General features: G+C 39.3%; 1 protein-coding gene across 1 annotated transcript in view; it reads right to left on the minus strand.

Annotated features, from left to right (window-relative positions):
• Positions 1-4,405: 4,405 nt before the first annotated feature.
• The window catches only part of LOC116799908 (coiled-coil domain-containing protein 180-like), a 28,363-nt gene continuing 6,400 nt past the window's right edge, over positions 4,406-26,368 (minus strand). Inside the window, exons 3-32 of the mRNA XM_032713370.1 lie at positions 26,182-26,345; positions 25,885-26,004; positions 25,153-25,232; positions 24,388-24,476; positions 23,805-23,924; positions 22,992-23,165; positions 22,356-22,471; positions 20,812-20,938; positions 20,483-20,546; positions 19,673-19,878; positions 18,891-19,108; positions 18,211-18,386; positions 16,944-17,124; positions 16,267-16,413; positions 15,863-16,007; positions 15,538-15,654; positions 15,011-15,109; positions 14,554-14,667; positions 13,717-13,916; positions 12,840-12,910; positions 12,386-12,464; positions 11,410-11,484; positions 10,448-10,514; positions 10,110-10,251; positions 9,527-9,687; positions 8,597-8,734; positions 7,469-7,580; positions 7,121-7,226; positions 6,085-6,223; positions 4,406-4,712 (exon numbers count right to left, since the gene is read on the minus strand). Of these exons, the coding sequence (XP_032569261.1) occupies positions 4,581-4,712; positions 6,085-6,223; positions 7,121-7,226; positions 7,469-7,580; positions 8,597-8,734; positions 9,527-9,687; positions 10,110-10,251; positions 10,448-10,514; positions 11,410-11,484; positions 12,386-12,464; positions 12,840-12,910; positions 13,717-13,916; positions 14,554-14,667; positions 15,011-15,109; positions 15,538-15,654; positions 15,863-16,007; positions 16,267-16,413; positions 16,944-17,124; positions 18,211-18,386; positions 18,891-19,108; positions 19,673-19,878; positions 20,483-20,546; positions 20,812-20,938; positions 22,356-22,471; positions 22,992-23,165; positions 23,805-23,924; positions 24,388-24,476; positions 25,153-25,232; positions 25,885-26,004; positions 26,182-26,345 (3,879 nt within the window). The 3' untranslated portion in view covers positions 4,406-4,580. The remainder of the gene's footprint in view (positions 4,713-6,084; positions 6,224-7,120; positions 7,227-7,468; positions 7,581-8,596; positions 8,735-9,526; positions 9,688-10,109; positions 10,252-10,447; positions 10,515-11,409; positions 11,485-12,385; positions 12,465-12,839; positions 12,911-13,716; positions 13,917-14,553; positions 14,668-15,010; positions 15,110-15,537; positions 15,655-15,862; positions 16,008-16,266; positions 16,414-16,943; positions 17,125-18,210; positions 18,387-18,890; positions 19,109-19,672; positions 19,879-20,482; positions 20,547-20,811; positions 20,939-22,355; positions 22,472-22,991; positions 23,166-23,804; positions 23,925-24,387; positions 24,477-25,152; positions 25,233-25,884; positions 26,005-26,181; positions 26,346-26,368) is intronic.

Consider the following 26,368-nt stretch of genomic DNA (forward strand, 5'->3'; position numbering starts at 1 on the left):
GGGAAAAAAAAGTCCCTAACGTTCCTCCTCGACCAGAGAAAGCAACAGTAAATTAGCCTCTAGTAACACTCCCTAACTTTTAACGACCAAAGATACCATTATCGTTGAGTTTGCACATGACAAAGCAGATGGTTTTGCTAAATCACTCTGAATAATCCTGGGAGCTGACTGTGACTCCAGATTTGCAGGTCTCAGACCCTTCAGACAGGCAGCACAGCTCCAGCCCCAAACGTAAGGAAGCTTCTTGGCCCCCGAGAGCTGGGTTGTTTTAAATAACACACTGTGATGACCCAAGCCAAGCAGATACTTCTTTGGGAATTTATCCCTAACTCGGTGTCCACATCCGTCTCAGCTCAAAATGATGAGGGAGAAGCGTCGTGCTCCTTATCCCGGTTCTCAAAGATACTCAGGAGCTCAAGTCTTCCCAAACAAACAAGCAAAAACCGAAAGCAAAACAAAAAAAAACCCCAAAACAATAACAAAAAAAACCAATCTCAGATTTAGGAACCAGATTCTGTCTGTCCACCCAGCGCTGCTTGCTTCCACCGTATAATAAATTCTAATTTGGATACCACATTTTAAGGCATTTATTTTATCCTGCAAAGATCAATCTTAAAGAAATCTTCAAAAACTCTAATATCTTTTTTTTTTTTTTTTAACTCTAAGTATTCATGGGAATTCGTGTTAAGCAGTTAATTTTCTTTTCTGGAAAACTCCAGCATGCCAATAATTGCCATAATGTGTAGACAATGGAACTGGGTGTTATGGAAATGTATTCTATTCTATAATTAAAACAAGCAAATTCTGTAATTAAAACAAGTTTCTATAGAAACACTGGTGTTGATGGTATGTCAATGTTTTCCACGGAAAGCTTTTTTAATTCTGCAACCCACATAACTTGGATGTCAAGTTCTCAACTGACATGATGTTTCCATAAGATAAAGGAGTTAAGAGAGCAGTTATATTCATTTATAAATGCAATTTTTAAGGGGTTAATGTCTGTAGGGCCCTGCTCACTGGCTTCTGAGACCTGAAGCCACCTGGGGAGGCAAATTACCAGGAAAATTCTTCTAACTGGAATTGCTTCTATAGTTGTTTTTTATTTCCTTGCCAGAAGCTGGCTTCTCATAATAATACTTTGTAATACTTTGCTTTGGAAATACACGTTTTTAAGCCCAGGTTTTGACAGCCTGGTGATATCACTGTGAGGAGAAATTGCACTACAGTAGCAGGACACTCATTTTAGAGCTGAAATCATGTTTCAGCTTCGTAAAATGAAGAAAATTTTTTATAAATTAAAAAGAGATCTTTACATTTGCATAGCCTGATTTGGCACCTGAAAAAAGATGTGGAATTCTACAAAAGGAGGGTCCAGTCAACTATACATTTTTAAAAATTTGTGCATTCTAGGATTCTTTATTAAGAGCCTGAAAAGCAAATGTTTCACTTGAAAGTAGTTTGGTCACAACATGCTAACCTAAACGTTCAGCAGTGTGACTCTTTTTTTTTTTTGCTATATCAATTTCACACCGGAAAAAAAGCCAATTTTTAGCTCTAAATTCTTATATCTAAGTGGTTTGGGCACAAATTGAAAGCTCAAAAAGCAGGGTTCAGAATCCTTGCCCTCAGCGAGTTTCTCTGTGCTGTTTTTCACGTTTATACAATCATTCCAGTGGGACAGTGTCAAATGCTTTGCACAAATCCAGTTATGTGATAATTCAAGCACCGTTCAACATAAGGTGTGTTTGTCCTGTGATCACCACTTGTGTGCACTGTCTCCATGACATCCTTTGGTATAAAACCACTTTGATTACCTTTGCCATCTGTTGGTAAATAAAGAAGCCAGCCTATACAAAAGACACCAGGCAATGAACACTGAGAAGTTAAATATGTATTTACTGTATATGGATTATTCAGATGGGAGAGACAGACTGGCCAAGTAATCAGATTGTTGTAAAAAGCACACCCCTGAGTCTGATTAGATGAGAAAAATCTGTGACATTACCAAATTAATGCAATTGCCCTGTGTCATATTTACAAGGGGGTCAATATTACCATCCAGATAAAATAAGATCAAAATAATGTAAATGTATCTAAAATGCACTCGGTGTAATTCGGAAGTAACGGTGAGATAAAGATGAATCCAAAGGGGACTTTAAGCCATTAGCAATGCACATTTAGGGGAAAAAAACAAATAGGAAATTATGCCATAATGCTTCCTCACCTTCAGCTCAGGAAGAGTCTGCAGCAAGCTTTGCTCTGTCTGTGATGTTCCAAAAACAGCAGCAGTTATCACTTGTTGCAGATGTGGATTTGAAAGCTCCTCCGGGCTCAGCATGTTTTATGTCACGGTTAAAGCTTCTTTAAATGATTTTTTTCTGCAGTAGCTTGCTCTTACAGCTCCATCCAGGTGTAACGATTTCAGCAACTCTACTTTTATCCACCCGAAGTTATAAGTTTTGTGGTCATCACCTGTTCACCCTCATGGCTATTGCTCCACAGACTAACAGCAACTGAGAGCACCACTTTACAGCTTGATTCCTAGTGAATTACTAGCAGTGGATATGTTCTAAAATCATCAGCCAAAGTACCTGCTGAACTGTCTGAAAACGTAATATATTCTCCATAAACAAATCCTGCAGACAAATTTCGTTCTCCCTTTTCAGATTCCTGTAATTCCTTAAAATAGTTGCTAAAAACCTTACATGGAAAGAATGATTTTAAGAAGTAGATGTAGCTGAGATTTAAACATTTTCCTAATCTTGTCAGTGATTTAGTTAAGATGGAGCTGTGATTGGTGAATGAAGATTCTGAGCTCAGTTCTGCTTATGCAAGCTTATAATAAGTACATTGAAGGAATATATATATTAAATATATATATATATATATACAAAATACAGAACACAATATCCATCAGAGCTGAATCAAGCCTGCTTCTAAATACAGTATCATGTCCCTGCTTGCAAGTAGCCAGATATTGTATGTCTGACCTGCCCTCCAGCTTGGGCACAGCAGCATTAGAAAGAGCACGTTATGGTATTCAGCAAAAGCTCTTTCAAGCTCATTTGACACATTGCTTGCTCAGCAAGCACACCTATACCTGCTCTTAAATGTGCCAGGCCCCTATGGCACTGCAGCTGGAATGAAAACATCCTTACAGTTCAGAAATCTGTCCTGGTTTATTAAAGACTCATTATGAGCCACTCAGTCCAAACTGCGAGCAGGTATCACCAAAAATAACAAGGTTGGGTTACTCCTACAACCCCTTGCATGCCAGTGTAAGTAGTCCAGTACCCAGCTCTTCATCAGATCAAACATTCAAACGTGATTCATGGTGTTTATAAGCTACCAAATTTTACAGAGTCTCAGCCAAGCAGTGTTGCTAATTTGATGCACCTATAATGAGCTGACCATCTTTCATTTTCTCTGAAGTTGTTTATTACACTGGTAGGGCCTCTTACTCATTTAATCTTGTCGACATGACTGATGCTTATTACAGTAGCTAAAAGATTATTAAGAAAAATTACTATCAAGGACATAATGGAATGAATAAACCCTCCTGCTGAAGGGTGTCTTTTGGGGAAGGATCTAATTTCAATACCATGTCAAGATCTGGTTAATTGTTGCCACCTGAATACACGATTCCCAGAAGACTCCAAAAAAAAAAAGGGAAATCAAGAGACCGAATGAAGTTTGAACAACACAAAAATAACACTGTAAAGTGTACAAAAATAGTAAGGAGAGTGAAATTATTTCAGTGGAAAGACAGCAGTCACAGCAGCACCAGTGCTTATGGCCAGCAGGTGCCACAGCTCTTGGACTCCACAGTGACAGGAGGCAAAGGGAGGCAAAGCAAGGCAAGGCAAGGGAGGTAAAGCAAAGCAAGGCAAAGAGAGGGGCAAAGGAAGGGCAAACGAGGCAATGCAAGGAAAGGAAGAGCAATGGAGAGGCAAGGGAGGGGTAAGGCAAGGAAGGGGCAGGCAAGGTATGGCAATGAAAGAAGGGGAGGGCAAGGGTCAGCAACACATGGGAGAAGCAGAAGAGGCAAGGAAAGCCATGGGAGGGGCAGGCATGGCAAGGCAAGGCTTGTTGAACCAAGGCAGCATAAGGTGTATTTCTTTTTCAGGCTGGCTGTCTCCAACCAGAGATCTCCATGCAGAGCTGCTCGGACACAGGGGCCTTGATACAAGGGTGCATAGTTAGGGATGGTTTTCCTCCTCCATGCCTTGGAGAGTTTTCAGACCAAACCAGCTGAAGGCAGCAAAGTTGCAACAAAACAAACTCAGCTAATAAATATGCGTTAAGAGCCCTTGCACAAAGGGTTTGTGTGGACAAATACTCAGAAGTGAATGGTAACTGATGATACTGCAGCCAAATCAAGAGATTATGTAAAGATGAGTTTATGAATTGTCTTAAAAATGCATATGAGGAAACAAGAGTGGTAACACAATGGAAAAAGACAAAAATTAGCTTCTTTCAATGCAGCAGATTAGTAAGATAAAAGAAAAAACTCTGTTGGACTAACTCTGTAACATTGCTGACATTAGTACAAACTTGTCAATTTACACAATTGACTGCTCTCAGAGGTAGAGTTGCTTTATCTTTTGGATGGATTGTTCCCACCACTCTTGCCAACGCTGAATTGCCAGCAGCTGAGCTGTGCTTTCTTCCTTGATCTGGGCAAACAGCTGCTCAAGCTTACATTTGTATTTCTGTATAAAAAACAATTAAGGACACAATTGGTGGCGATGAAATATAATTTTACTTTGCCTAAATCCAGGTCCTGATCCATTGTGCCAGAAGACTGCATAGAGGCCACTTATTTTCTACCTTTGACAATAGAACTATGTGAATAATTAATTGTTCACCCTGTCCCCTCTGTGTTCCCTTTTTTAAAGAGATCTGGAACTAAGTTATCAGCAATATTTAACTTTTGCTAAAATGCAAGATCTTCATCTCACTTCCATTAGCTCCTAAGATTAGAGAGGGGCCTACCCTCAAGACCTAAGCATGCATCTGCAACATGGGATGCACTCAGGCTCTCGCCAGAACTTCTTAACTCACAAGTATGACCTGAACTACTATCAAGCTGCTAAAAAGGTATTTCATCTAAACAGAAACTTGTAGTCTACTAGGAAAACCTCAAAGGCCCTGTATTAAAGAGTCCATGCTTCAAAACATAAAATACTGTGTTTTTAATGCAACACAACATGCAGGAAAATATTTTTGTGGCATGTATCCAACTGTTTGTATCCAACCAAAAAGGTTCCCTTCAAAGCTGTGCTTGGGCACCAGGACCAGATACATAAAACACTCATGCAAATTGATAGTTTTGATGACATCTGCCACTGTTGACAGTGTATTTTACATTTCCCTCTTAAATATATATATTTTTTAAAAGTTAACTCAGTTCACTAGTCCACATCAGACGCATAAATACTGATCATTTCTTTCCAAATGATTCAACATAAGAATATTCTTCTAACTGCTGAGCAAATGTTCTGCAAGTGAATATTCTTCTAACTGTTCTGCAAGTGATCATCAGTGCCAGTCAGAGGGTCAGAGCTGTCTGCAACGTGTTCATTCTTCCAGCAGCCTCAGTGAAGAAAGAGCGATCACTTTTACGGTGAAAACAGTGATCTGTGATATTTCTGGATATAAGAGAGGTATGAGGTATTTTACAGCCCTTTACCTGTTATTGAAAAATCAGCCTTTGTGATCTAACTCTAAACTGCGGGCTTCAGAAAGAAAGGGGAGTGAAAGCAGCACTGGAGAGCAGCATTGGGGCAGAAGCTGCTTTTGGAACTGTGATGCTGCTGAATGCAGTGCCCTGTTTCTGACACCATCCATGCTTCTCTGCTGAAACAATTCCCCTTTGTCAGGGTTCCCTGAGAAACCAACCCTGTCTGCTTCTGACAATGTCACGAAGAAACAGACACAAGAGAGGACTTCTACACCTGGATAATGTGGCTTTAAAATCTGAAAACACCGTGTTATGTTAAAACTTACACATAGATACGATTCTGTGGGTTTCTTCTCAGAAAACCTCACCCCCAACAGCAGCAGCCCCACTCACAGGCCCACCTGGTATGCAGCTTGTCTCGCATCCATCACTGCTAGATGGCCCAGGGGAGTCTGAGCTGTTGAAACCGTTGCAGTTCCTCTGCAAAGAACATAGGCTGGAGCTTCAGGAAGAGTAGTCTCAGGTATTCCTGGCCAAGTCCTTTAAAAAACCAAACCAACCAACCAAAAAACACACGAGAGAGAAACTTAGAAAAGAGAGTGTATCGTACTAATTAACGTTACTTGTACTAAAGTGCAAAAGATCAATTTTATTTATTTTTTTTTTTAATCCCCACAAAAGGCTTACCCTAAAAACTTACTTGTTTAGTACAACCACCTTTTCTTTTAAAACTTCAGGATCTCTGCACAGTATTGAATTCTTATCTTCTGAATGACAATACACAATATATTCATAGATCTGAAAGTGCTGAATTGATAACTAGTGGCTAGCAAATGGCATAGCAATAGCCATGACATTGTATTGGTTTACACTACAATATGTAATTCACTTTTATTTGGATCCATTGTAATTCTTTCTTTAAAATCACCAGCCACCCCAGCTGCCCCACAACTAGTTCAATGACATCACTAAGAATGAGCACAGTGCAAGTGTAGAAAACCCTTCCAGAAGATTTTACTAGGAGGAGATTAGGGTTTTTCGCTTCAGAAAGCTTTCCTGCCTGGAAAGAGGCATCTTTCCCAGAGACAGTTTTGGAATGTTTCTCTTCCTGCATTCCGGGGAAGCTCTCCCTGGTATGAGAAAAGATAAGTTGTCACAGACACGTCTGAGGGCCAATAAAAGCCCTGAGGAGAACAGGAGGCATGACTTTTCCCAGGCCCGGGGCAGTTTTGTGCTGATGTGTCGTGTTCTCGACTCTTGAAAATAAATTCTCCTAAATCCTTCCACTGCCTGACATCTTTGGACTCCCTGCAGGTATTTGACCCTCACAATAAGTATTCAGCAGCTTCATCAAGTGCAGCAAAAAAACTATGAGGACAGTGCCTGGTACCAATTTAGAGAAGAGAAATTAGACAGAACAGTATCTTCAAACATTACCCCCTCCCTCGTTGGATTAACTGTGGAGCTTTAGAGGTTTCTGGAGGAAGCCCAGTTTGTTTCCGATGGATTAAAGTCGACATCTTCTCTCTGGGTCTTTCAGTGCCTGGAAGAGAACAGGAGATCTATTCAGCAAAAGCAAAACCATGGCAGAAACAGGGCTGTTTTGGAGTAACTCCATGCAGCTTGATGCTCTACACTTTCAAGAAATAGCTTTGTGGGCTTCATTACGCAAATCTTTGCATTTAAAATATTACAGCATATAAAAGCCTCTGCTTCCTGGGGCAGCCTGCTGCAGTCTTTGAACAGGAAGAGAAGGCCTGAACAAGCAATTTCTTCTTTACTTACCTGCTACTTGTATGTCATCAACAGTGATGGTTTCATCTAATTCCAAGAGCAGCTTTTCAGTGAGGGCAGCCAGTGCAGAAAAAAAGCTCTGAGCACACTCAGCAGCACAGTCCTGTTGGGATATTGGAGACAAGGGAGAGAAATTCTTTTGATAATTTGATCTCCTTTTAATTTGGCTCCAAAAGAACTACACAAGTATCCAACCTTGACATTCTGCAGCAGGTGCAGATAACAGACATAAAGCTCGAAGCTGCACATAAAAGGGTCTCAAAGCATCTCTCTGCAGTATTCTTAACACTGCCTGATCATTTAAAGTTCACAGAACTGTGGAGTTCTGTGCACAGGTACCCATCAGATATATATTTGTGTTAAACCTGAGAAAAACAGCTGCCTGTAAGTGCATCCTTCTTCCCAAAGCAAAGACCGTTTTGGAATTCGGGTACTTTGGGTGGAAGTGCTTTGGTCAGGTGTTATTCTAAAAGAGGGTATTTGTGTTTCTGTGACTGTAGGCAGAGTCAAGAGCAGAAGGAGCTGTTACTTTGGAATAAAAAATATATATACTCTGCAGACAGTACAGAATTTGGAGTAAGTGGCCTGAGAGAAGAAAATAAAGAGCTTTAGTGCTGGGCAACCAACCTTCAATAAACCCCTGGGGCAGAGGGGGAAAAGTGTTTTGATTCCTGAATCTCTCCTGTAAATTCTACTTATTCCAGTCCTTAATCTTGTGTGGAAAAGTGCCAATTATTTGCACTAATGAAATGTACAGAGAAGAAAGAAACCCTTTCAGGTATCTGTTGTCTGCAAATAAGAGAACTAACCAGAGGATGTCACCCCTGCAGCCAACACTCCCATCTACCATTAAGCTCACAGCCAGTATGCTCTATACACAAGATCAGTTAGTTCCACAATAAATCTATACATGTCTATGTGTGCATGTGTATTTATGTCCATATTGACCTAATGCTGATAATACATAACTGAAAAGTGGAACGATACGTGACCAGGATTGCCCAAAACTGAAAACATTTTCAAGTTTCCTTTAGACGGGGAGGAAAAATGTGCCCAAAATGCACTCTCCTTTCCAAATGCAACATTTAAATTCACAGTAAGCAAGGGCTTTACAATTACCTGCAGCATCTTTGTGTTGAGGTGAACACCCTCAGTTTGATCTTTTTGCCTATTTATTTCCTCTTGGTACAAAGCCTCCAGCTGAAGGGAGTTGTTTGGGTGTCCCAGGGAGTAATGTAATTTTCTCTGGTGCACAGTCTGCAAGCAAATACATGAGAAAGAAATGCCTTCGGTAAATAATGTACTTTTAGTCATAATAAGGAAGAAGTAAACCCAAAACATTTTCGATAAAAGCATTCAGAAAGACAAAGAAAACAGAGCTACTCCGTGGCTGTCTGGAGATAAACCTTGCAGTGCAGTATGCACTAAATTGCCTCTCTGCTGGAGGACAGCGCCTGTGGTCTCACCACAGGGTTTGTTTTCAGTAAATAATCATCTCTCCTACCAAGTGGTAAAGAAGATACTTTTTCATAACTCTGTATTTGTAATTTTTTTCCTGCATTTAACTTAATACTCAGAGCAACAAAACCCGAAGTTACTGTAGCATTTTCTGCATGATCTCCATTATGATTCTGTTCTGAGTTCTGACATTACTGGAAAAAAATACGCCTCTTTTATGAATAATAGTAAATAGTAGTATTTCATTATCCATATATCATAGTTCCTACAAAGGAGTGCAGCCATACAGTAGGAGCTGTATGGCCCTACCCCAAGGTCACAGCCCTTGCAGAGCTGACAGTCCCAAGTGTAAGGTTACAGGCAGACAAGAAAAAGGCAGACCAGTGCTGGAAGAAGGGAGAAAAAGGACTGAGTTCCAGGAAATACAAAGCTTCCAGGAAAACTACCCAGACTAACTGCAGACACAGAAACTACACCTCAGTTCAGCAGGGACTGATGAAGCAAAGAGTGAAAATGAGAAAAAGAAAATTTTGTCAGATGCATTTAGCATTGCTTACACTGGAAGCATTCCAACATATCCATGATAGATACCTTCATATCCTCCCACTCTCCCAGCTGTCTGTTGAAGAGGTGCTGAATCTGAGCAGTGGAAGAGCTGAGTTTCTGCTCATGTTCTCTTAGAAGACTATCCACTGCCAACCGGGAGACAGAGGAGAGCTCCTCCTCAAACCTCTTCAGCTGATCCCGAAATTCTTTGGGGAAAAAACAGTGCATGTACGTGACACAGAAGGATTAATTGCAAGGAAGAAAACCCCACTCAGTCCAGATGAATACACACTGCAAGGGTCAAACAGCCTGGAATTTTCTCCCTCAGAGATTCTGGCTCTGCCATTCCTTTTCCTAGGTCCACTGCTTTGAGAAGCATACACTTGCTTAAAGATGTGACCTGTACAGGTCTTTCAGCTTAGTCAAGTGCCCTTCTGCTATGAGTTTTGTAGCTGAGAATACTCAGAAAAGAATATTGGCTCAAGTTCCAGTAAAATCAACTGGAGTTTTTCCACTGAGTCTGATGGATTAAGACAACGACATTAATTCTTGGTCACTGCAATTTTCAGCTTACATATTGAAAAATTCCACACACAAGAAATTAAAAGTCTTAAAGGAGTGAATTTACCTCTAAGACAGAAATTGTAGTAATCATCTGCCTGTCTTTTGTATGACAGCAGTTTCTGTCTGAGCTTGTCTGCCCAACGTTCAAAAGTCTCTGGCAGATATTTAGGTATTCCCATCTGAGGTGTCTTTTCTCCATAAAAATCCTGCAGAAGGGAACAAAAACCCAGATAAATTGTTGATAACACATTCAAATGTGTCACATCTAGGTATGTAACAGCAGGAGAAGGAAGGAAAATTATTGGATGGTCTGACAAATACTGAAAAGAACCAAATTATTTCTCTGACGCAGGAGTGGACCTATGAAAGCAAAAGTGACTGAAGAACACAAGGTTTTCTTACCTCACCAAGGTCAAGCAAGGTGTTGCTACCCGTCCAGAGAATGTTCATAATAATCCCCTTAAAAGTACTGAAAACCAACAAAATTAAAAAAAAAATAAAATTAAATACTATCACACTGTAAAATGATCACATTGGCAATATTCACCGCTGTTCAAACATTCTGTTCAGGTTAATTTTAATACATTTTTCAGAGCATACCCAAACAAATATTCAGAGTGCCTAAGATCCTTCCCCTGCATTAGCATTGGTTCTTCTCAGAAGCAGCCAGGACTTGCAGCTCTTGTAAATGATCACTAGAGAGCACTGCCACATCAAAAAGCAATCCTAGCCAACCTCCTGGGCCTAAAACTTACCTTAAGAACTGACCATGCACTCTGGATAAACCAGAGATATTTGAAGGTGGGTCTAGCTGTTTACTGGAATTATTTTGAAACGGAGTGGGAAATAAAAATTCCCAAGTGCTTAAACAGCTTAGGCATTAATTTGAATAGTTTTGCATGGCACATATGAAATATCTCAGTTCTGTAGAGTACAGCTGCACAGACAGGATAATTTTCTTAGAGAAGGGGAATGGGACCTGTTTGCTCCATGTTTACTCCTATCAATGGAATATTGAGCACAAGAACATAGTGTATAAAATGTATTGGTCTTCTCAGATGTGAAAATAATGGAAAGACAGGCTATTTTATATTCCCCACCCTCTTCTTGTAAATGTGCAAAATGGGCTCCAATGAGACCTCCCATTTCAGATATTAAACAGAATAAAACAGATGATCTTTCATTGTTAGGATGTTACAAAAGGGAACTGTTCTGTAAGCACTTTGACCAATAAATATCAAGGTTAAATACCTCAAAATTCAACAGTGAACTCTACAGGTCACAATGATAGATAGACACATAGATTAGATAGACAGAGGTTCTTTTCAGATTAACTTCTTCTTCTGCAAATACACATGACTTACTCAGACTTTGGAGGCTTCTTTTCAAATATCTGGTATGTCCTGTCCTTAGGAACAGATTTGGTGCTTTTCTTTTCGCTAGGAAAGAAAAACATTCATTTGATACCATCCACAAGTGTTTTCCTTCTCTGGCTGCTGATGGGAGTATATGATGGACTGGAGGAAAAAAAAAAATCAGAGAAATGTAACTGTAAAACTAGTATTATGTGTGCCCTGGACAGGGTTCATTTTTGCAGTAGCCACGAGGAGGCACGGCCAGGACCTGGAGGTTATTGTGTCCCACCTCCTGTGACTGCCAGGGCCAGGGAAAGGGGCACTGTTGGGGCTTTCCTTGTGGTGAGCATCACATGTGAATCCTTTGCCTCTCTTGCACGCTTTGTTATTCATATTGTTGCTGTTACTGTTTGTTTTCTCACCTCCTTGTCCTTGCCAGCCCACCAGGAGGGGAGGAGGAGAGGGAAGTGAGCGCTTGGACTTTTTCAGTGGGAACACTAAATAGGGGAAAATACCATTCCTAAATCACAACAATATGAAAACAATTTTTTGATGGAAAAAAGATTCTCAGGATTCTCTTCTAAACTCTCAGCTGTTCAAAACTCTTCTGTTGTTTTCACTGTTCCAGTAGCTCATTTCATTGATCTATGGACTAAGCTGAACACAAACTATTTAGACGCCACATCTGAAAATTAAGCCACACTGATTTAAGGGTTAGTCTATATTTCAACAGCTTCAGAATCCAAAACAGCAGCAGATGAAGGAGAAAAAGAAAAACGTTTTCCCAGCCACAATCTGGAAAAAAAAAAAAAAAAAAAACCCAAACAAAACAAAGCTGATCATGTGGACACAAACAGAGATGGAAAAAAAAGGCTCATACAATAAAGGATTAAGACTCTTTCAATGAACAGGCAGGGCAAAAAGTTTACTTAAAATTTCTGCATAGGAATATTTCAAGTGGAATTCCTCCTTTCAGGGGTCTCACCTTTTTTTTGCCTTCGTTTCATCCAAAGATGATTTCTTGGTGGTCTGAGCTGCACGTGCATTGGATACCTTCTTCTTTACTGGAGGAAGAATGGTTTTTAGTTAACAAGGAAAGATGAAGAATATTGTGTAAATGCCCACTGAAGTATTTTTCATACGGATATGAATTTTGTGTTCTTGTTTTCCAATTCTTTTCTCTATTCCTTTTCCCTTTTGCCATCCCAGAGATATCTTTTATAACACTATCTCATTCTGCAGCTTTCATTGGTTTAAGAGCCAAAAATCATCTCACTATTGCAAGGTAAAGATGTCCAAGTAAAAAAAACTGGGATGCACCACTCTCAGAACCAGCAGGGAAGCCACTGGTCTGGAACATGCCAGACTTGTGCAGTAAAATGATAGGACCTACAATTTAGATGAACAGAATGCATTAAAAGAAATACAGATAGGCACACCTGGTCCTACTGAACGTGAGCCATCTTTTCTCTCCTGATTTAAATCTGGAGATTGTTTGGGCGGGACAAATCTAAAACAAAAAAGAAATATCCTGGTACTTTATGTTCTATATTACATACTACATTCTAGAGAGACCTGGGCAAGTTCTCCATCCCTACCATGAGCTAAGTGTGGTTAAATTGCTGAGATCATATTTAACAGATAGGGTTACTTTTACAACTGACAGTGTATATTGAAGTACTTTAATGGGACTAGCTAACTCTTTACCTGAAATTTTGGAATTTCTACAAGCAAAAATGCATTAAAATACTATTTGCAAATCAAACACTTTTCATATTCTTCACTGCACACTTTTCAGTCGACTGTGTAGCATGTAATCACCTTTTAAGGTGATCACCTTTAAGACAAAAATTAAATCATCACCTTTTAAGGTGATCACCTTTAAGACAAAAATTAAATCATCACCTTTTAAGGTGATCACCTTTAAGACAAAAATTAAATCACTACATCTAAACTTTATCATTGTGCTATAAAATACATGTCACTTATTACTCAAAAGGGGGTATTTTTTGCTGTCAGAAAACTTGCTTTTAAAAAGAAATCAGTCTCAGCTACACTGATTTTTAAAGTTAGACTGATCAGAAAGTATGAAGTAGTATTATCTACGAACAGTTTATTCAAGTTCTGGATATACAAGGTATTCTACAAAACACGAATTCAGGAAAACCTTTATATGCTTCTGGAATATAAATTTAAAAAATACTGTTGTGAAGCCCCTTGTAGCATATCATGAGCCTCATGGAGAGAAGTGGCATATGGAGCTAAGAAAATATAAATGAAGGACAGAAAAATACCTTTAGGCAAACAAGTACTTACCCAGCTAAATTCTGGATAACACTTATTGCCAAATCATCAAGTGCTGACGTATCCATTCTGCTGGGATTTAACACGGGGAATTTTTCAGGATCCAGCCCCATTACCATCCTTTTGCTCTCATCTCTGGGACTCTCTCTTTGAACAGCAGGAGCAATGGAATCTTGTAACATCCCATCCAGGGCAAGAGTGGGAACGTCCTCCTGAAATGGGAAGAAAAAGGAAGCCCTCTTGGCTGTAGCAGGCAGTGAAAGCATTCCACAGAGTAGCTGACTACTAAAGCAGATCTTCCAAACAGACACTATTTTGCTTCACAGGCTGAAATCAAATTTTTTGTCATTCTAGTAGCAATGTTGTTACAGTTATACAACTCTGAAACACTTCAAAGCAGTTAAGAGCAGGTTCTCAAAATAATCATCAACAGTATTTAAAGGAATACTCTCAAAACAATGATCCACTGAGATTACAAAATAAAGACAGACTTTCCAGAAAAGGAAAAAAGGAAACACAACCCATTTGATAAAAACAAAATCTCTTCAGGACACATTTGACTTTTTAAAATTATTTAAAGAAATCCACGAAATATGTATCTATGAATAGTGCCTTGAAAACAAACTCAACTGAGCAACTCATTGCATTTTGTAAACTTGGTGCTGACTGCTGATTTACTCAACCTCTTCATAAAATGTCCTAATGTTACAGTGTCTTGGGCAGCTTGGCATAATGCAGATTCTTTCTTCATTTGAAAATTCAAAGCACAGATCCTGAAAAACTTTTAAAGCATCTACTCAGGGAAAATCTCTCAACATTAAATAAAATATAGGGAATGTAGATACTTACGGTGGCACGTGGGATCACTGCTTTTTCTAAGAAGCAGTCAAGATACTGGCTTCTCTTTTTCAGCTCTTTCAACACCTCTTTAGCAAAATCATACAACTCTTCAGAAGCTGAAGCCTTAAAGATATGAGAATACAGATGGTATTTATTAAACTAGATATTCTGGCCTTTTCAAACATGCTGACTCTTGCAAACAACCTCAGTGGCCTCTATTCTGTCACCAGCTTATCTACACATGGAAGCAGTGAGATAGCATAGAGGTTGAGATTTTGGTCTGGTAAAGAGGAAAAGAGGTGTGGGACCTTCCTGAGCAAATATTCTGTGTTTCTGCTCACCCCCTCAATGTGAAGAAGCACCAGTCTACCTTAAAAATATTAGTTTATGCAATCATGCACAGTGAGTCTAATAACAATTATTAAGAATTCAAAGGAAATACCATTTTGTGCTGTTTGGAACTTACTTCTTTATCTGCAGTGGGATGAGCACAAACATCTCTCTTCTGCTGGAGCTTCTCCAGGTAAGACTCTAATGTCACTGACTGCAAATTGGAATTTGCTACCTAAAGCAGAAGCAGATAGTGGGGAAGTCCAATCCCCATTCAGGGGATTTTCAGAGCCTCCACTTTCAAACCACTAGAACCACTGATAAAAAACAGGTAAAAAAATCCCTGCTACTCGGAGGAGAAGCTGAAAACAGTAATTCATAAAAGCAACACTTCATGTCCTTCACTGTACCACACAAAAATGCTGGTCCATTCAGATGTACATACTCAATGTGCTGCAGGCCCATAGTGTTCCAGCACAGCTGCAGCAGTAAAAATAAAGTTTTAAGCTGACAGCGACAGAAACCAGGTTTTGAATTAACACAGCAAGTCACTTAATGTTTGTCCACTCTGAATTCAGCCAAAATCTCTTCAACAGAATTAAAAAAAAAAATAAATAATTATTATATGGAATTTAAGTAAAGTTCTGATGTTTCCCTTTGTACCTCTGATTTGATTTGCTGTTGTAGCCATCTCAAAGATTTCTGGACCTTCTCCACAAAGGCTCGACCCACAGAGACATCAGCAAATTTTTTTTCAGACTGCTTGATAAGTTCAGTAGCCTTTAAGAAAGCCAGAAATAAGAGACAGGACTAGGTAATTTTTTACTTTTTAAAACTTAAATAATAGAACTCGCCATTTTTATTTCTTTTTTTTCCATCATGTAATTGCCAAAGAGAACAGTCTTACAGCTATAATTGGAAAGCAGACTGACTGCAAATCACATATATCAATAGAAAACATAACTTGAAAGAATAAAACTCTACATACCTGCTCCAAGCAGCTTGATTCCATTTTCTCCACATCTGTTTTGATTAAACTTTCCAGAGAGTCAATTTGCTTACTTTCTTTCTGAAGACAGCTGTTGAAAAACTTTACTTCTTCGGAAGAGAAGTCTCCTCCCTCCGAAAATAATCTGAAAGCAAAAGTAGAAAGCTGTGACTCTTCTTTTTCTCCAAGACTATTTTAGCTAAGCAGCCCTAAAATGTGGATATCAACACAAATGTGATGAAAACAGCATAATAATTGTGGCTTAATGGAATATTTTTTTTTAAATAGCAAACCAGATGAATAACGAAATAAACTTTAATTTTACTGTTCTGCCTACGCAACAAACGCTGATGCCCAGAAATAGGTCACTATTTATAAACCAAGCTTCCATGAAATCTCTGTACCTGCAAGTTTTGAGAAAATCCACATTTGAACGCTTTAGTTTCCCTAAAGCTTCCTCCAAATGGTGCTGGTAACTCCTCACAGTAACCCCAACTGATTCCAGATGATTGTGGAGCTCTGACTGCAGATTGTTCCTGGAAGGAGCTGACCTAATAAGAAATAATAAAAGACAGGGAAAACATGTCAGAAGAGGAACACACACGATGATCTGGCGACTGCTGGCTGTAAAGGCATGAACAAATGTCAGAATTCAAAAGTGATGAAGGGAAGTCTGAAAGCAACCCCCTGAGCTGGGAGGGTCTGACTGAACACGTGGAAGGGATCAGCAACAGCTGATGCTACTGAGAGGTTTTCTTCAAAATCAATTAGCCAATTACTATTACTGTGCAGGTTCAGGAATGTGGATAAAAATCTAAACAGATGAAACATCTTTTCTACTTAAAGACTGCCAGCACTTTGAAGAGAGATGAAAATTTCCATATGTTCAGCCCTGATTTTAATTTTTTCGGGGAGAGAGAATGAAATTCTTTACATCTTTTCCAGTTTCATAAAGTACTCCTCACTGAAGAATAATGATGGATAAAACAGGTTCAGAATGCAAACCAGAAGCATCTCAGACAGCAATCAGGGGTATTGAACAAGGGAGACTTCTGGCCGGAAACACCTGTGGCACACTTACTGCTCAGTCATAGGGGTGTGGAGGAGGTCATACTCCAAGTTACGGAGTCGGGAGCCGAAGTTTTTGTGGAGGTTATTTAGCTGATCCAAAAATGTGTGAAATTCAGCTTTCTCCTTTTTCAGGCCTTCTTCCAGCCCCTCACAGTGGCACTCGAGACGCTCTTTGTGAAGTGACAGCTCCCCTGAGAAGAAAAGAAGTTTTCCAGCATGGATATTATTCCCTGTTTGCTGTGGACTACCACAGTGCCCAGTCGACCTGGGACCAACAGCAGCAGCAAAATAAACAGAACCAGACCTCACAGTAACTAAACCATACAAATAAACCACATTCCATTTGGTTTCTTTGGCTTTCCTTCTGTGTTAAACATATATCCTTAGCAGCTCCTAATCCATTCCAAACACAAATGTCTCTTGTTTGCTCAAAACGTTCTTTTTCCTTTATTTCTGGTCATTGCTGACATCTTCATTATATCTCTGTTCTCAGTCTTGTAACAAAAGTAAAGTGTTTGTTTTTTTTTTTTTTTAATGGAAAATACACTTCTCCCTGGTTTTGTGAGGGGAAAAAACATCAGTTTTGGTCTCCCTTCTGGAATGATAGTTGGATAAATCAAGAGCCAGCCAATTGCCTCAATAAAGCAGCCAGAAAAAGCACCTGTCCTCTTTGCAGAAAAAGGGAAATTGAAAAATTGCTTGCCTGTTCTCCCAGGAGAGAATTGTTTACTTTATATGTTAAAGACCAACAAACCTGTCTAAAGTACTTTTTTCTCACCATAAAACCCAGACAATTCTCATGTGAAAAAGGTTTTGATTAGTGGCTGCTCTGTAGTTGCTCAGTGATATTTCACAGAGCTAAATCCTTCCTCTCGTGTTTTCAGAAGCCTGGTCCTGCCCTTTCAGCTCTCTCAACTTGGCCAATTCTTTCTCTGCAACACCTGTAAAATTATTTTTTTGTACAATAAAAACTCCTGTTAAATAATTTCAAGGCGAATGAGAATTCACAAACGTTGACAATACAGTGTTCTGCGTCTCCTACAATGCAGTTGTTGATCAAGGCACCACTGTCTATTTTTCCAAACATAACCTAGAGGTGTAGAAATGTCATTCTGAAAATAGATGAGTAACATATTACACCGGGGATTTGTACACACTCAGCTGCTTCCTTGCTCAGTTGTCCTTTACAATGCTGAAATAGTTTTGGCCCACTTATGATCATCTCTAAAAAAAGTCATATGATGCTCACAGTAAAAAAAAAAAAAAAAAATCAGTACCAGCTCTAACATCGTAGATCTTTGTCTGTATCTCCTCCTGCTTTTGTTGATGCAACTGAAGATGCAGCAGAAGTATTGAATTCAGCTCCTCTGTCTTGGCAGCCACGAGGACACGGGCTTTGGACAAGGATTCTGCAAACCATTTCTCCAAGTGTTCAAAAAAGCAGAGGCGAATCCTACGATTGGAAAAGAAATACTACAGCGAGGGACAGTAAATAATAAATAAGAACTTACTAAATATATTCATTCGAAGAATTTCACTTCTGACTACAGGAAGATATGCTTTCAGTACCGTTTGCACAATACTGGTCAAGTTTTTGAGCTAGCTGCCTGTTACTGAGTACCAGGCATTTTACCCTCATGGCTCTGCAGGGAATTTGGGAATTTTACTTGTCCTTCTGTAATCTGTTTTCTCACTTAATAAATTTCCATAAAATATGAATGTTCTACAAAGGTAAACGCTTCTGTGGTACTTTGAAAGGATGGCTACAAAGCAATATAAACATTTTCTTGTATCAATTTAAAAAAGAGGAATGCCATAATAATTATACAATTACAATTTTATAATTAAAATATCCAATTATATAGTAATAATTAGCTAATTTTTGCCTCTTCAGTATAATGTTTCTTCTAAAGAGCTGAAATTTGTCTATTACATAAAGAAGCTGTTTTCTACTCACTTTTTCTTCAGCTTGACAAACACGGTTTCTTTGAGAAGCACATATTTCAGGTACATAGGAAGTGATTCTTCCTTTTCATATTTTGTAAAATAATTCTCCGTGATGTCAGTCTTTCCTGCCTCTTCAACTCCAAGGGCAGTGTAAATGTTTCCACTAGCAGTGGAAAATATTTCCATGGCCTTTTCAGCACTTTCTGCCTTGCTGCTATTGGACACTGCCTAGTGAACAGTTGGAAATCATCATCTGCTACCTTTAAAGGTATCAGCATGGAATCAACACAGCACAAGCTAATGTAAGAATCCTAAGGATATTTAGAATAACATTCTCATTCTCAATTTGGACAACACCAATACAGTGTCAGCAATATTTATATATTTATATATGCTGGGAAGGCTCAGTAGGCAAAGTCACCTATGTTTTAGATGGGGTTTGATATGTTAATAAATTAATGGAACTAAAGACCTGAAAAAACAATACTTAGGTACAAATACAGCTTAAAGTATTCACCATGTCTTAAGAACACTGTGATGAAAGAAAGACAGATTAAAAAAAAAACTATGCAAAGACTTTTTACAAAGGTAAAAGCAGTGCTTGTAAATGGTTTTATACACTCCATTTGCCCACAAAAAGGATCTAAACCCCTATGGGCTTTGGCAAACTAAGCAAACAAAGACTTTCTATTCATCCTCAGCAAAAAGACTTCCTATTCCTCCTTATTTTGGGCAAGACTGCCTTCACCTCCAAATTTATTCTCTTGTTGACTTAATCTCTGTAACACTTACCCCTTGCTCTGCATGTTCAGTGTCTTCACTTTTATGAGGAATGCTCTCTCCATCTTCCTCTGTTTCTTCAGTTTCCTGTGCCAAGATCTCCTCATGCTCAGCTGGGTTTGTTTCTCCACCTGATCGTTGACAACTGTCTCTCTCTTCTGGCAGTGGCTGAGAGAGATGATTGTCCCACTCTGCTCTCTGCTGGTGCACCTCAAGTCCTGGAGGCAATTTTGGATGCCACAATGTAAGAAAGATCTAAAGCTATGAGGGAGCGTTCAAAGGAGAGAGAGGCACAGATGGTGAAGGGACTAGAGGGGAAGCCTTGTGAGGAATGGCTGAGGTAATTTGGCTTGTTCAGCTGGAGAAGAGGAGACTGAGGTCAGAGCTCACTGGGGTCTGCAGCTCCTGAGGGGTGGTGGAAGGGCAGCTCCCATCTCTGCTCCGGGTGAGCAGGGACAGGGCCCGAGGGAACGGCTGGAACTGTGTCAGAGGAAGTTCAGCTGGATCTCAGGAAAAGGTTCTTCCCCTAGAGGGTGGCTGGGCACTGAAGAGGCTCCTCAGGGCAGTGGTCACAGCCCCAAGGCTGCCAGAGCTCAAGGACCATTTGGACAATGCTCTCAGGCACATGGGTTTGTTGTGGGGTCTGTGCAGGGCCAGGAGTTTGGACTTGGATGATCCTTGTGGGTCACTTCCAACTCAGGATATTCTACAATTTTCCTCTCTTTCATTTTCTTGCCTCAACTAGTCATTTACAGTTAAAGCACAGTTCTACTGGTTGCAATCCAAAGAGATACAGACTGAAAAAAAAGCAAGCAAAAATACCTGTTTGTACCACTGAGGTATTACTCTGATCTTGAACCATGGAGGCTATCTCACCTTGCAAGTTCTAAAAGCAAAACAACAAAAAAACCCCATATCATTTGAAAATACAGATTTACCTCTTTGTAAGAAATCCACATCCCTTCTCGAAATATATCTATGTCAGTAAGTTATGATAGTCTTGAATGGATCACTTATTGTCTAAAGAACCTGTGACACTCAAATTCACTAATATAAGTTTGTTACCTTGTAGTTTTCTGTTTAAATGGCAAATGAATTTGCTGAAATGCAGTTTGCAACAAGATTTTAACCAGATAAAATTTTCTTTTTACCTGTTTGAAGATTTCCTTCACATTAAAATGCTGGCTGATGGATACGCTGTAAGAAACCAACTCCTGCAAAATAGCTCCTGGGTAAGCCATTACTTCATCCATTACAACTTGGTTGAGTGTCTCATTCCTGTCAAATTTAAGGTCACTGTTTCAGAGATTCAAGAATGTATAAAAATAAAATAAATTTGACTACAGTGCCTTTAAATCCAAATCTAACTGTCTCACCAATCTCATAAAACCTTTAGGCTAAATGTTGCACTCGATATGTTTATACCAAATACAATCACATCCTGGCTTATTAGTACATCACAAATACATAAATGTACAAAAATTAAGAAATATTCACAATAAAGCCTTTCACATCTTTCCTTTTGGATGGGAAATCATTCAAAATCTGTGCTTATGTAAGGAATATTAAAGATGAGAGGTCAAATTACTGTCCTCCATATTTGTTCTGTACTGGTGCTCAGCTTTGAAAGAGCTTGTCACAAGAGACTGCAAAGCTTCCCCACCCCAAGGGAGGTGATTAGCATCTCCTTAACATATATTAATCCACTGGATTCTAGGTTTTGTGGGACTCTCACCACTGGGAAGACCAGAAGAACAGCACCTATGGAATGCTGCCAGGTTTCATGGACTGGGGATACATTTTCTACTTTAATCTCTCTCTGTCACCCTCTTTCTCCCCCGTCCTTTTTCCTATTTCTTTCTCTCTCTCTTTCTCTGCCTCACATTTACTGTTAAATAAAACCCATACTATTGACTAACTCTTGTTTGCACCTTAATTCTGGCAGAGGCATTTCTAATAATTTTAATAACCAGATCACAACAATGGGTTACATTGCCTTTCTGCAACCTCACATTGTATTTTAACTTGTTCCATTACCTTTGGGGTTTTTTAAATCGTTCTAAGGAGCATTTAAGAGCACCAACCCCAGAGCTCTAACCACAATCCCAGTGGGAGGTATGTGAAGGTCCACATCACTCGACCTCCTGGGTGTGAGAATAGAGCTGCTTCCTCTCAGCCTGTTTAATCTTCACACCTGCTGCTGAGCATGGTATGTGCCAATTTTTATAGTGACTTTTATAGCTGCAAAGGCCTAATCATGAGACAGGTCACAGAAATATTACCAAAATAAATATTTTGGCTATCTGAAAGTTCTTAGCGAATTCTAGTCCTTGCAACTTCCAACGAGATCAAATCTGAGACAGCAGGTGATGGTGCAGACCAATTTCTGATTCCTGGGAGTCAAGAATCTGAGCTACTACTTTTAACCTCTGAATAAGGCATGGATAAGGCACAACAATACTCAGCTGGTGTAGTTTTTGAGTGATACCAGTCTTCCTTGGTCCTGCTCATTAACTATGAGTATTATTTGCCTTAACCTTGTTCAGTATGTACATTATTTCATTTTACAGTCTTACATGAAGTGGCAAGCAGTGGTTTTCCACATCTTTGCACTACAGCACAAACAAGATCTAAGTAGTACAACCAACATTAAAGTATGCTTTATTTTTTAAGTTCACACTAAAAAAATTCATACCTAGTTCTAATATGATCTAAAGAAGAAAGGGCCTTCTCCATGTAATTCTTCAGCTCTTCTTCACAGCTTGCCATTTTCATTTTTTCCAAAATTATATCCAGATCAACTTTCATCGTCTAAGGCCACACAGAAAACACAAGTAAAAATCATTTAGTATATACTAAAATCTCCATAACTATTTGGGATTCAAGTAAGTTGAATTCAAGTTTATGTGTAGTATATTTTACAACAAGAAGGGAAGCTACCTTAGTAAAACTCATTGCCTATGAAGACCTTTCCTACATAATTAACATTTCTGACACTGTCACCCTAAGTTGCTTGTTATAACTATGAGAAGTTGACATCCAATCAGACTTTGTACCTGCACAAGATTTTATAATAGCAACTTGCAGTCTCTTTATAATGAAAATATAATCTTTACCACTGCTGCCATATCAAGAATATGATATTCCTGCCCACTCAGTGTGAATCAAGCAGTCAGCAAAGATGTACCTGACAGAATGGAACTAACACGGAGAAATTCCAGCATAAAAGTCAAAGATTAAGTTTTTTCATTTCATTTTGAACTCCAGAGGTTTCTTTGCATTAAGAAGTCCTTTCTTTACATCATACCACATTCTTGATTTATGCCTGTACCTGTATAATGCCATCCTGTTCCCATCTGCATTCATCTACTTTCTTCTGAAGTTCACTTTCCTGCTGGGACAGTCGCAGTTTATGGACATCCCAGAGGGCCATGGCCTCCTGAAAATAGCTGTACAAGCCTTGACAATGCTGCTCATGCTGTTTAGCCATCTCCTTAAAGTCTCCCTAAAGAAAAACATTTAAGTGACTAAGCTAATTTTTAAACTACTGGAAGGTGAAATGAAGGAATAAGAGGATATGTAACGTGACAAAAGGCTGCCTGGAAGTACACTGTCAGTATTCAACACAGGGAGAGGAAAAAAACCATCCAAGTAAACTGCATAAAAAAACCGTGGATTTTTATTCTACAAACTGAGAGTATCAAAACTTCTGTTTATCCTTCTGATACTGTAAAGCACAGAATCACCAAGTTCTGCCATCTATCATTTTAGGAACGACTGCCCAGTCATTTTCTTGTACAGAATAATAAAAGATGAGACTGAAAGAAATTTGGGAGATCATTTAAACCTACTCCTCTGCCTCTAGGCAGGTTGGGCTATACAAAATTCATCCCTGACATATATATTTATATTACAAATATAAATTACGATATAAATATATTTACGTTACAAATGTAAACCAAATCATTACGAACTCTTCCCCTGGGATCACACCAAGCTTCTTTTCTTTGTGGTGTTCACTCACACTGTGGATCTCATTCTAGAGTGACATCAAGAGCCTCAGATGCAGATGGCACTGCAGGTGGGAGGGCAGGAAGAACAGACTAATACCAGGGAGTAGTAAAAAGATACGTGATAAACGTACATCCATATGCTCCAGTTCCTCTTCAAACCTACGTTCTAGTTCCTCAGTCACGTGAAGCATGTCAGAGTGCACAACTTCAACATCTTTTACCGTGCAAACATTCATGTCCAGCAGGCTCATCTAAACAAAAAAATGCCCAGTTATTGACATGCATATAACAAATACTGAGTGGCTTTTAGCGAGTAGGGGTTAACAGCTTCTGGTGTTTCTGCTTGCGAGGGACAGAGAAAGATTCAACCCCCCAGATCTCACATTCTGGAAACACTACAATTCTACTGGAGGCAAGGAAAGAAATGGAGTCAGAGAGGGGGAATTTCTTTCCCAAAATAAGACACTTAGCACAAAGGCTGAGTGTCCTTGCATCCTCCACATAAATGTAGGACAGTACTTCCTTCATTACTGCCATTTGTTACGGCTCTGACACATTTCGAGTACAAACACCACAGCAACTTCTCTAATGGAATAAGACAGAGGTTAAAAAGTAATTTCACTTGTTATCTCAATGTCTGGTGGATCCTCAAACGTTTTTTACTGCAGTGGCACTGTACCATCAACAATCCTTCCAAGAAGTCCCAAAGCTCACCTTGCAGACCTGCACTTTTTCCTGACATTTGCCCAGGACCAGCTCGTACTTGCTGCGCATTTTCTTCACGCACTCTGCATTGTGGGTGTCTGAAGAACATGGAGCAGAGCACAGTCAGGATTCCTGTATTTCCCAGGGCAGTGTGAAAATGGAAATATGGCAGGAGCCCTGTGCTGAATCTCAGCACAGGAACAGATCCCAGCGGGTCTGCACTGCACACTTGTGCGACACAACCGATCAATTAGAGAAGATTTTTTAATACAAATCTGTTTATCACTGTGCTTAAAAGCAGCAAGTTGTTTACAATTGCTACCGACTTCTTTGCTACTACACAGGCTACAAATATCACGACAGGATGTGCTCTGGAGTAAAAGAAGGCACTTTATAGGACTCAGAGAAAGACAACATCTCCAACACTTTTCCTCTCCTTCTCCAAAAGGTAAAAAGGAGTATTTTTGTACGACTAAGAACTGCTCCATGTCAAAATTAACCTTCTGTCTCCCCCAGATAAATTCTAACCAAGACAGTTCCTGCTAGATCTCACCATGCACAAGTGCCTGTGCTGGCCAAAGGGAGGTGATGCCCCAGAAAACTTCTTTGGGTCCTACTGCCAGCTCAAAGCAACTGAGAAGGTATGTGAAAACACATGGAACAAAGAGAAGAGCAAACATGCACTTTCAAAGCAACTGCCTGCTTCGTTGCTGCCTGGAAAAAAAAGGAAGAATTGCCTGAATTCCAGGTTGCTTTTATGATTTCTCAACTTACCTAAACTTTGGTTTAAATTCTCCAAAGTTCTGTACCATTCATTTCTCTCAGATTTCACGTCTGTTGGAGGCAACAAGGTGCTATCAAAATAGAAAACAAGAGTCAAGTATCTTAACATATGAACCAGTCAGTTGTTAAAAGATAAAATTATGAATCAGAGTTTCCATGCACTTTATTTTATTTCCTGCCATCTCAGCAATGAAAATAAACCAAGGAGACTGCTGTTGTTCAAGGCCACTGAACAAGTGACTGACAAGGAATTAACTTGTTCCTACAGTCATCCTAAAAGAAAAGCTGTAAACGTTGTAAGGCCTTGCATCCAAAAATGCTTGTTGTCAGGATGGATATTCAAACATAGACAGTTAGATCTCTATCCAGATTCTTCCCTAATTTATTACACAAATGAAATCCTGTGCAGAAACAATGCCTTGACTAAAGCACCAACTTGTAGTCCTCTCCCCATCCTTGTCTGCTCATTTTTACCGTGTTTCAAATATTAGTTAAGATTTACTTTTGCACTCCTGCATTTCTAGCTCTTCATCATCCCCTATTTAGTGTAGCTGGTGCACTGAAAACCAAGAATGCATTTTTTTCCATTAAAAAGAGCTTTACCAAAAAAAAGTTTAGGACCTGCCTACTTCTGAACTCCACAATCACAGACTGACAGAAAGCAAAGTGCATTTTGTAGCCCCTATTCACTGCAGAAAGAATTCTGTTTCTCTTTTGCCATACCCAAGGTGCTGCAAAACCCCCAGTCTCCTCTCACTGAGTACAGTCTGCTCCTTTATCATATTTTCCATTTCTGTTTTCACAGCTGGAGGATTCTGTATTTCTTCACTTGCCATAAATTCTCTGTAGGATGGAAAAATGCTACGTATAATGGAAATGTGATATATGTGCTATCCTTTGTGACATGTATCATATGTTTAATGAAAAAATGATAAAACATTACTGTTTATAGCCAACACAACTGAACAGTAATCACTTTGTGTTATTCATTCTCCAAAATATGATTGTAAAATTTCTGACCTGAAACTCTGAATTACACGGTTCTTTTGGATGAGCTTCCAGTCCTTGACTCTCTCTTGCCATTTCAATTTATGTGATTTTTCCTTCTCAAGCTCTGATTTCATTAGATTAAAGAGCAGCTTGGCAGCTGCCCTCTCATTACCCAACAGGGCTCGGTTTATATTCTGCATATTAAAAAAAATAAAAT

Source organism: Chiroxiphia lanceolata, chromosome 30 (assembly GCF_009829145.1).
Source record: "Chiroxiphia lanceolata isolate bChiLan1 chromosome 30, bChiLan1.pri, whole genome shotgun sequence".
Classification (NCBI taxonomy): domain Eukaryota; kingdom Metazoa; phylum Chordata; class Aves; order Passeriformes; family Pipridae; genus Chiroxiphia; species Chiroxiphia lanceolata.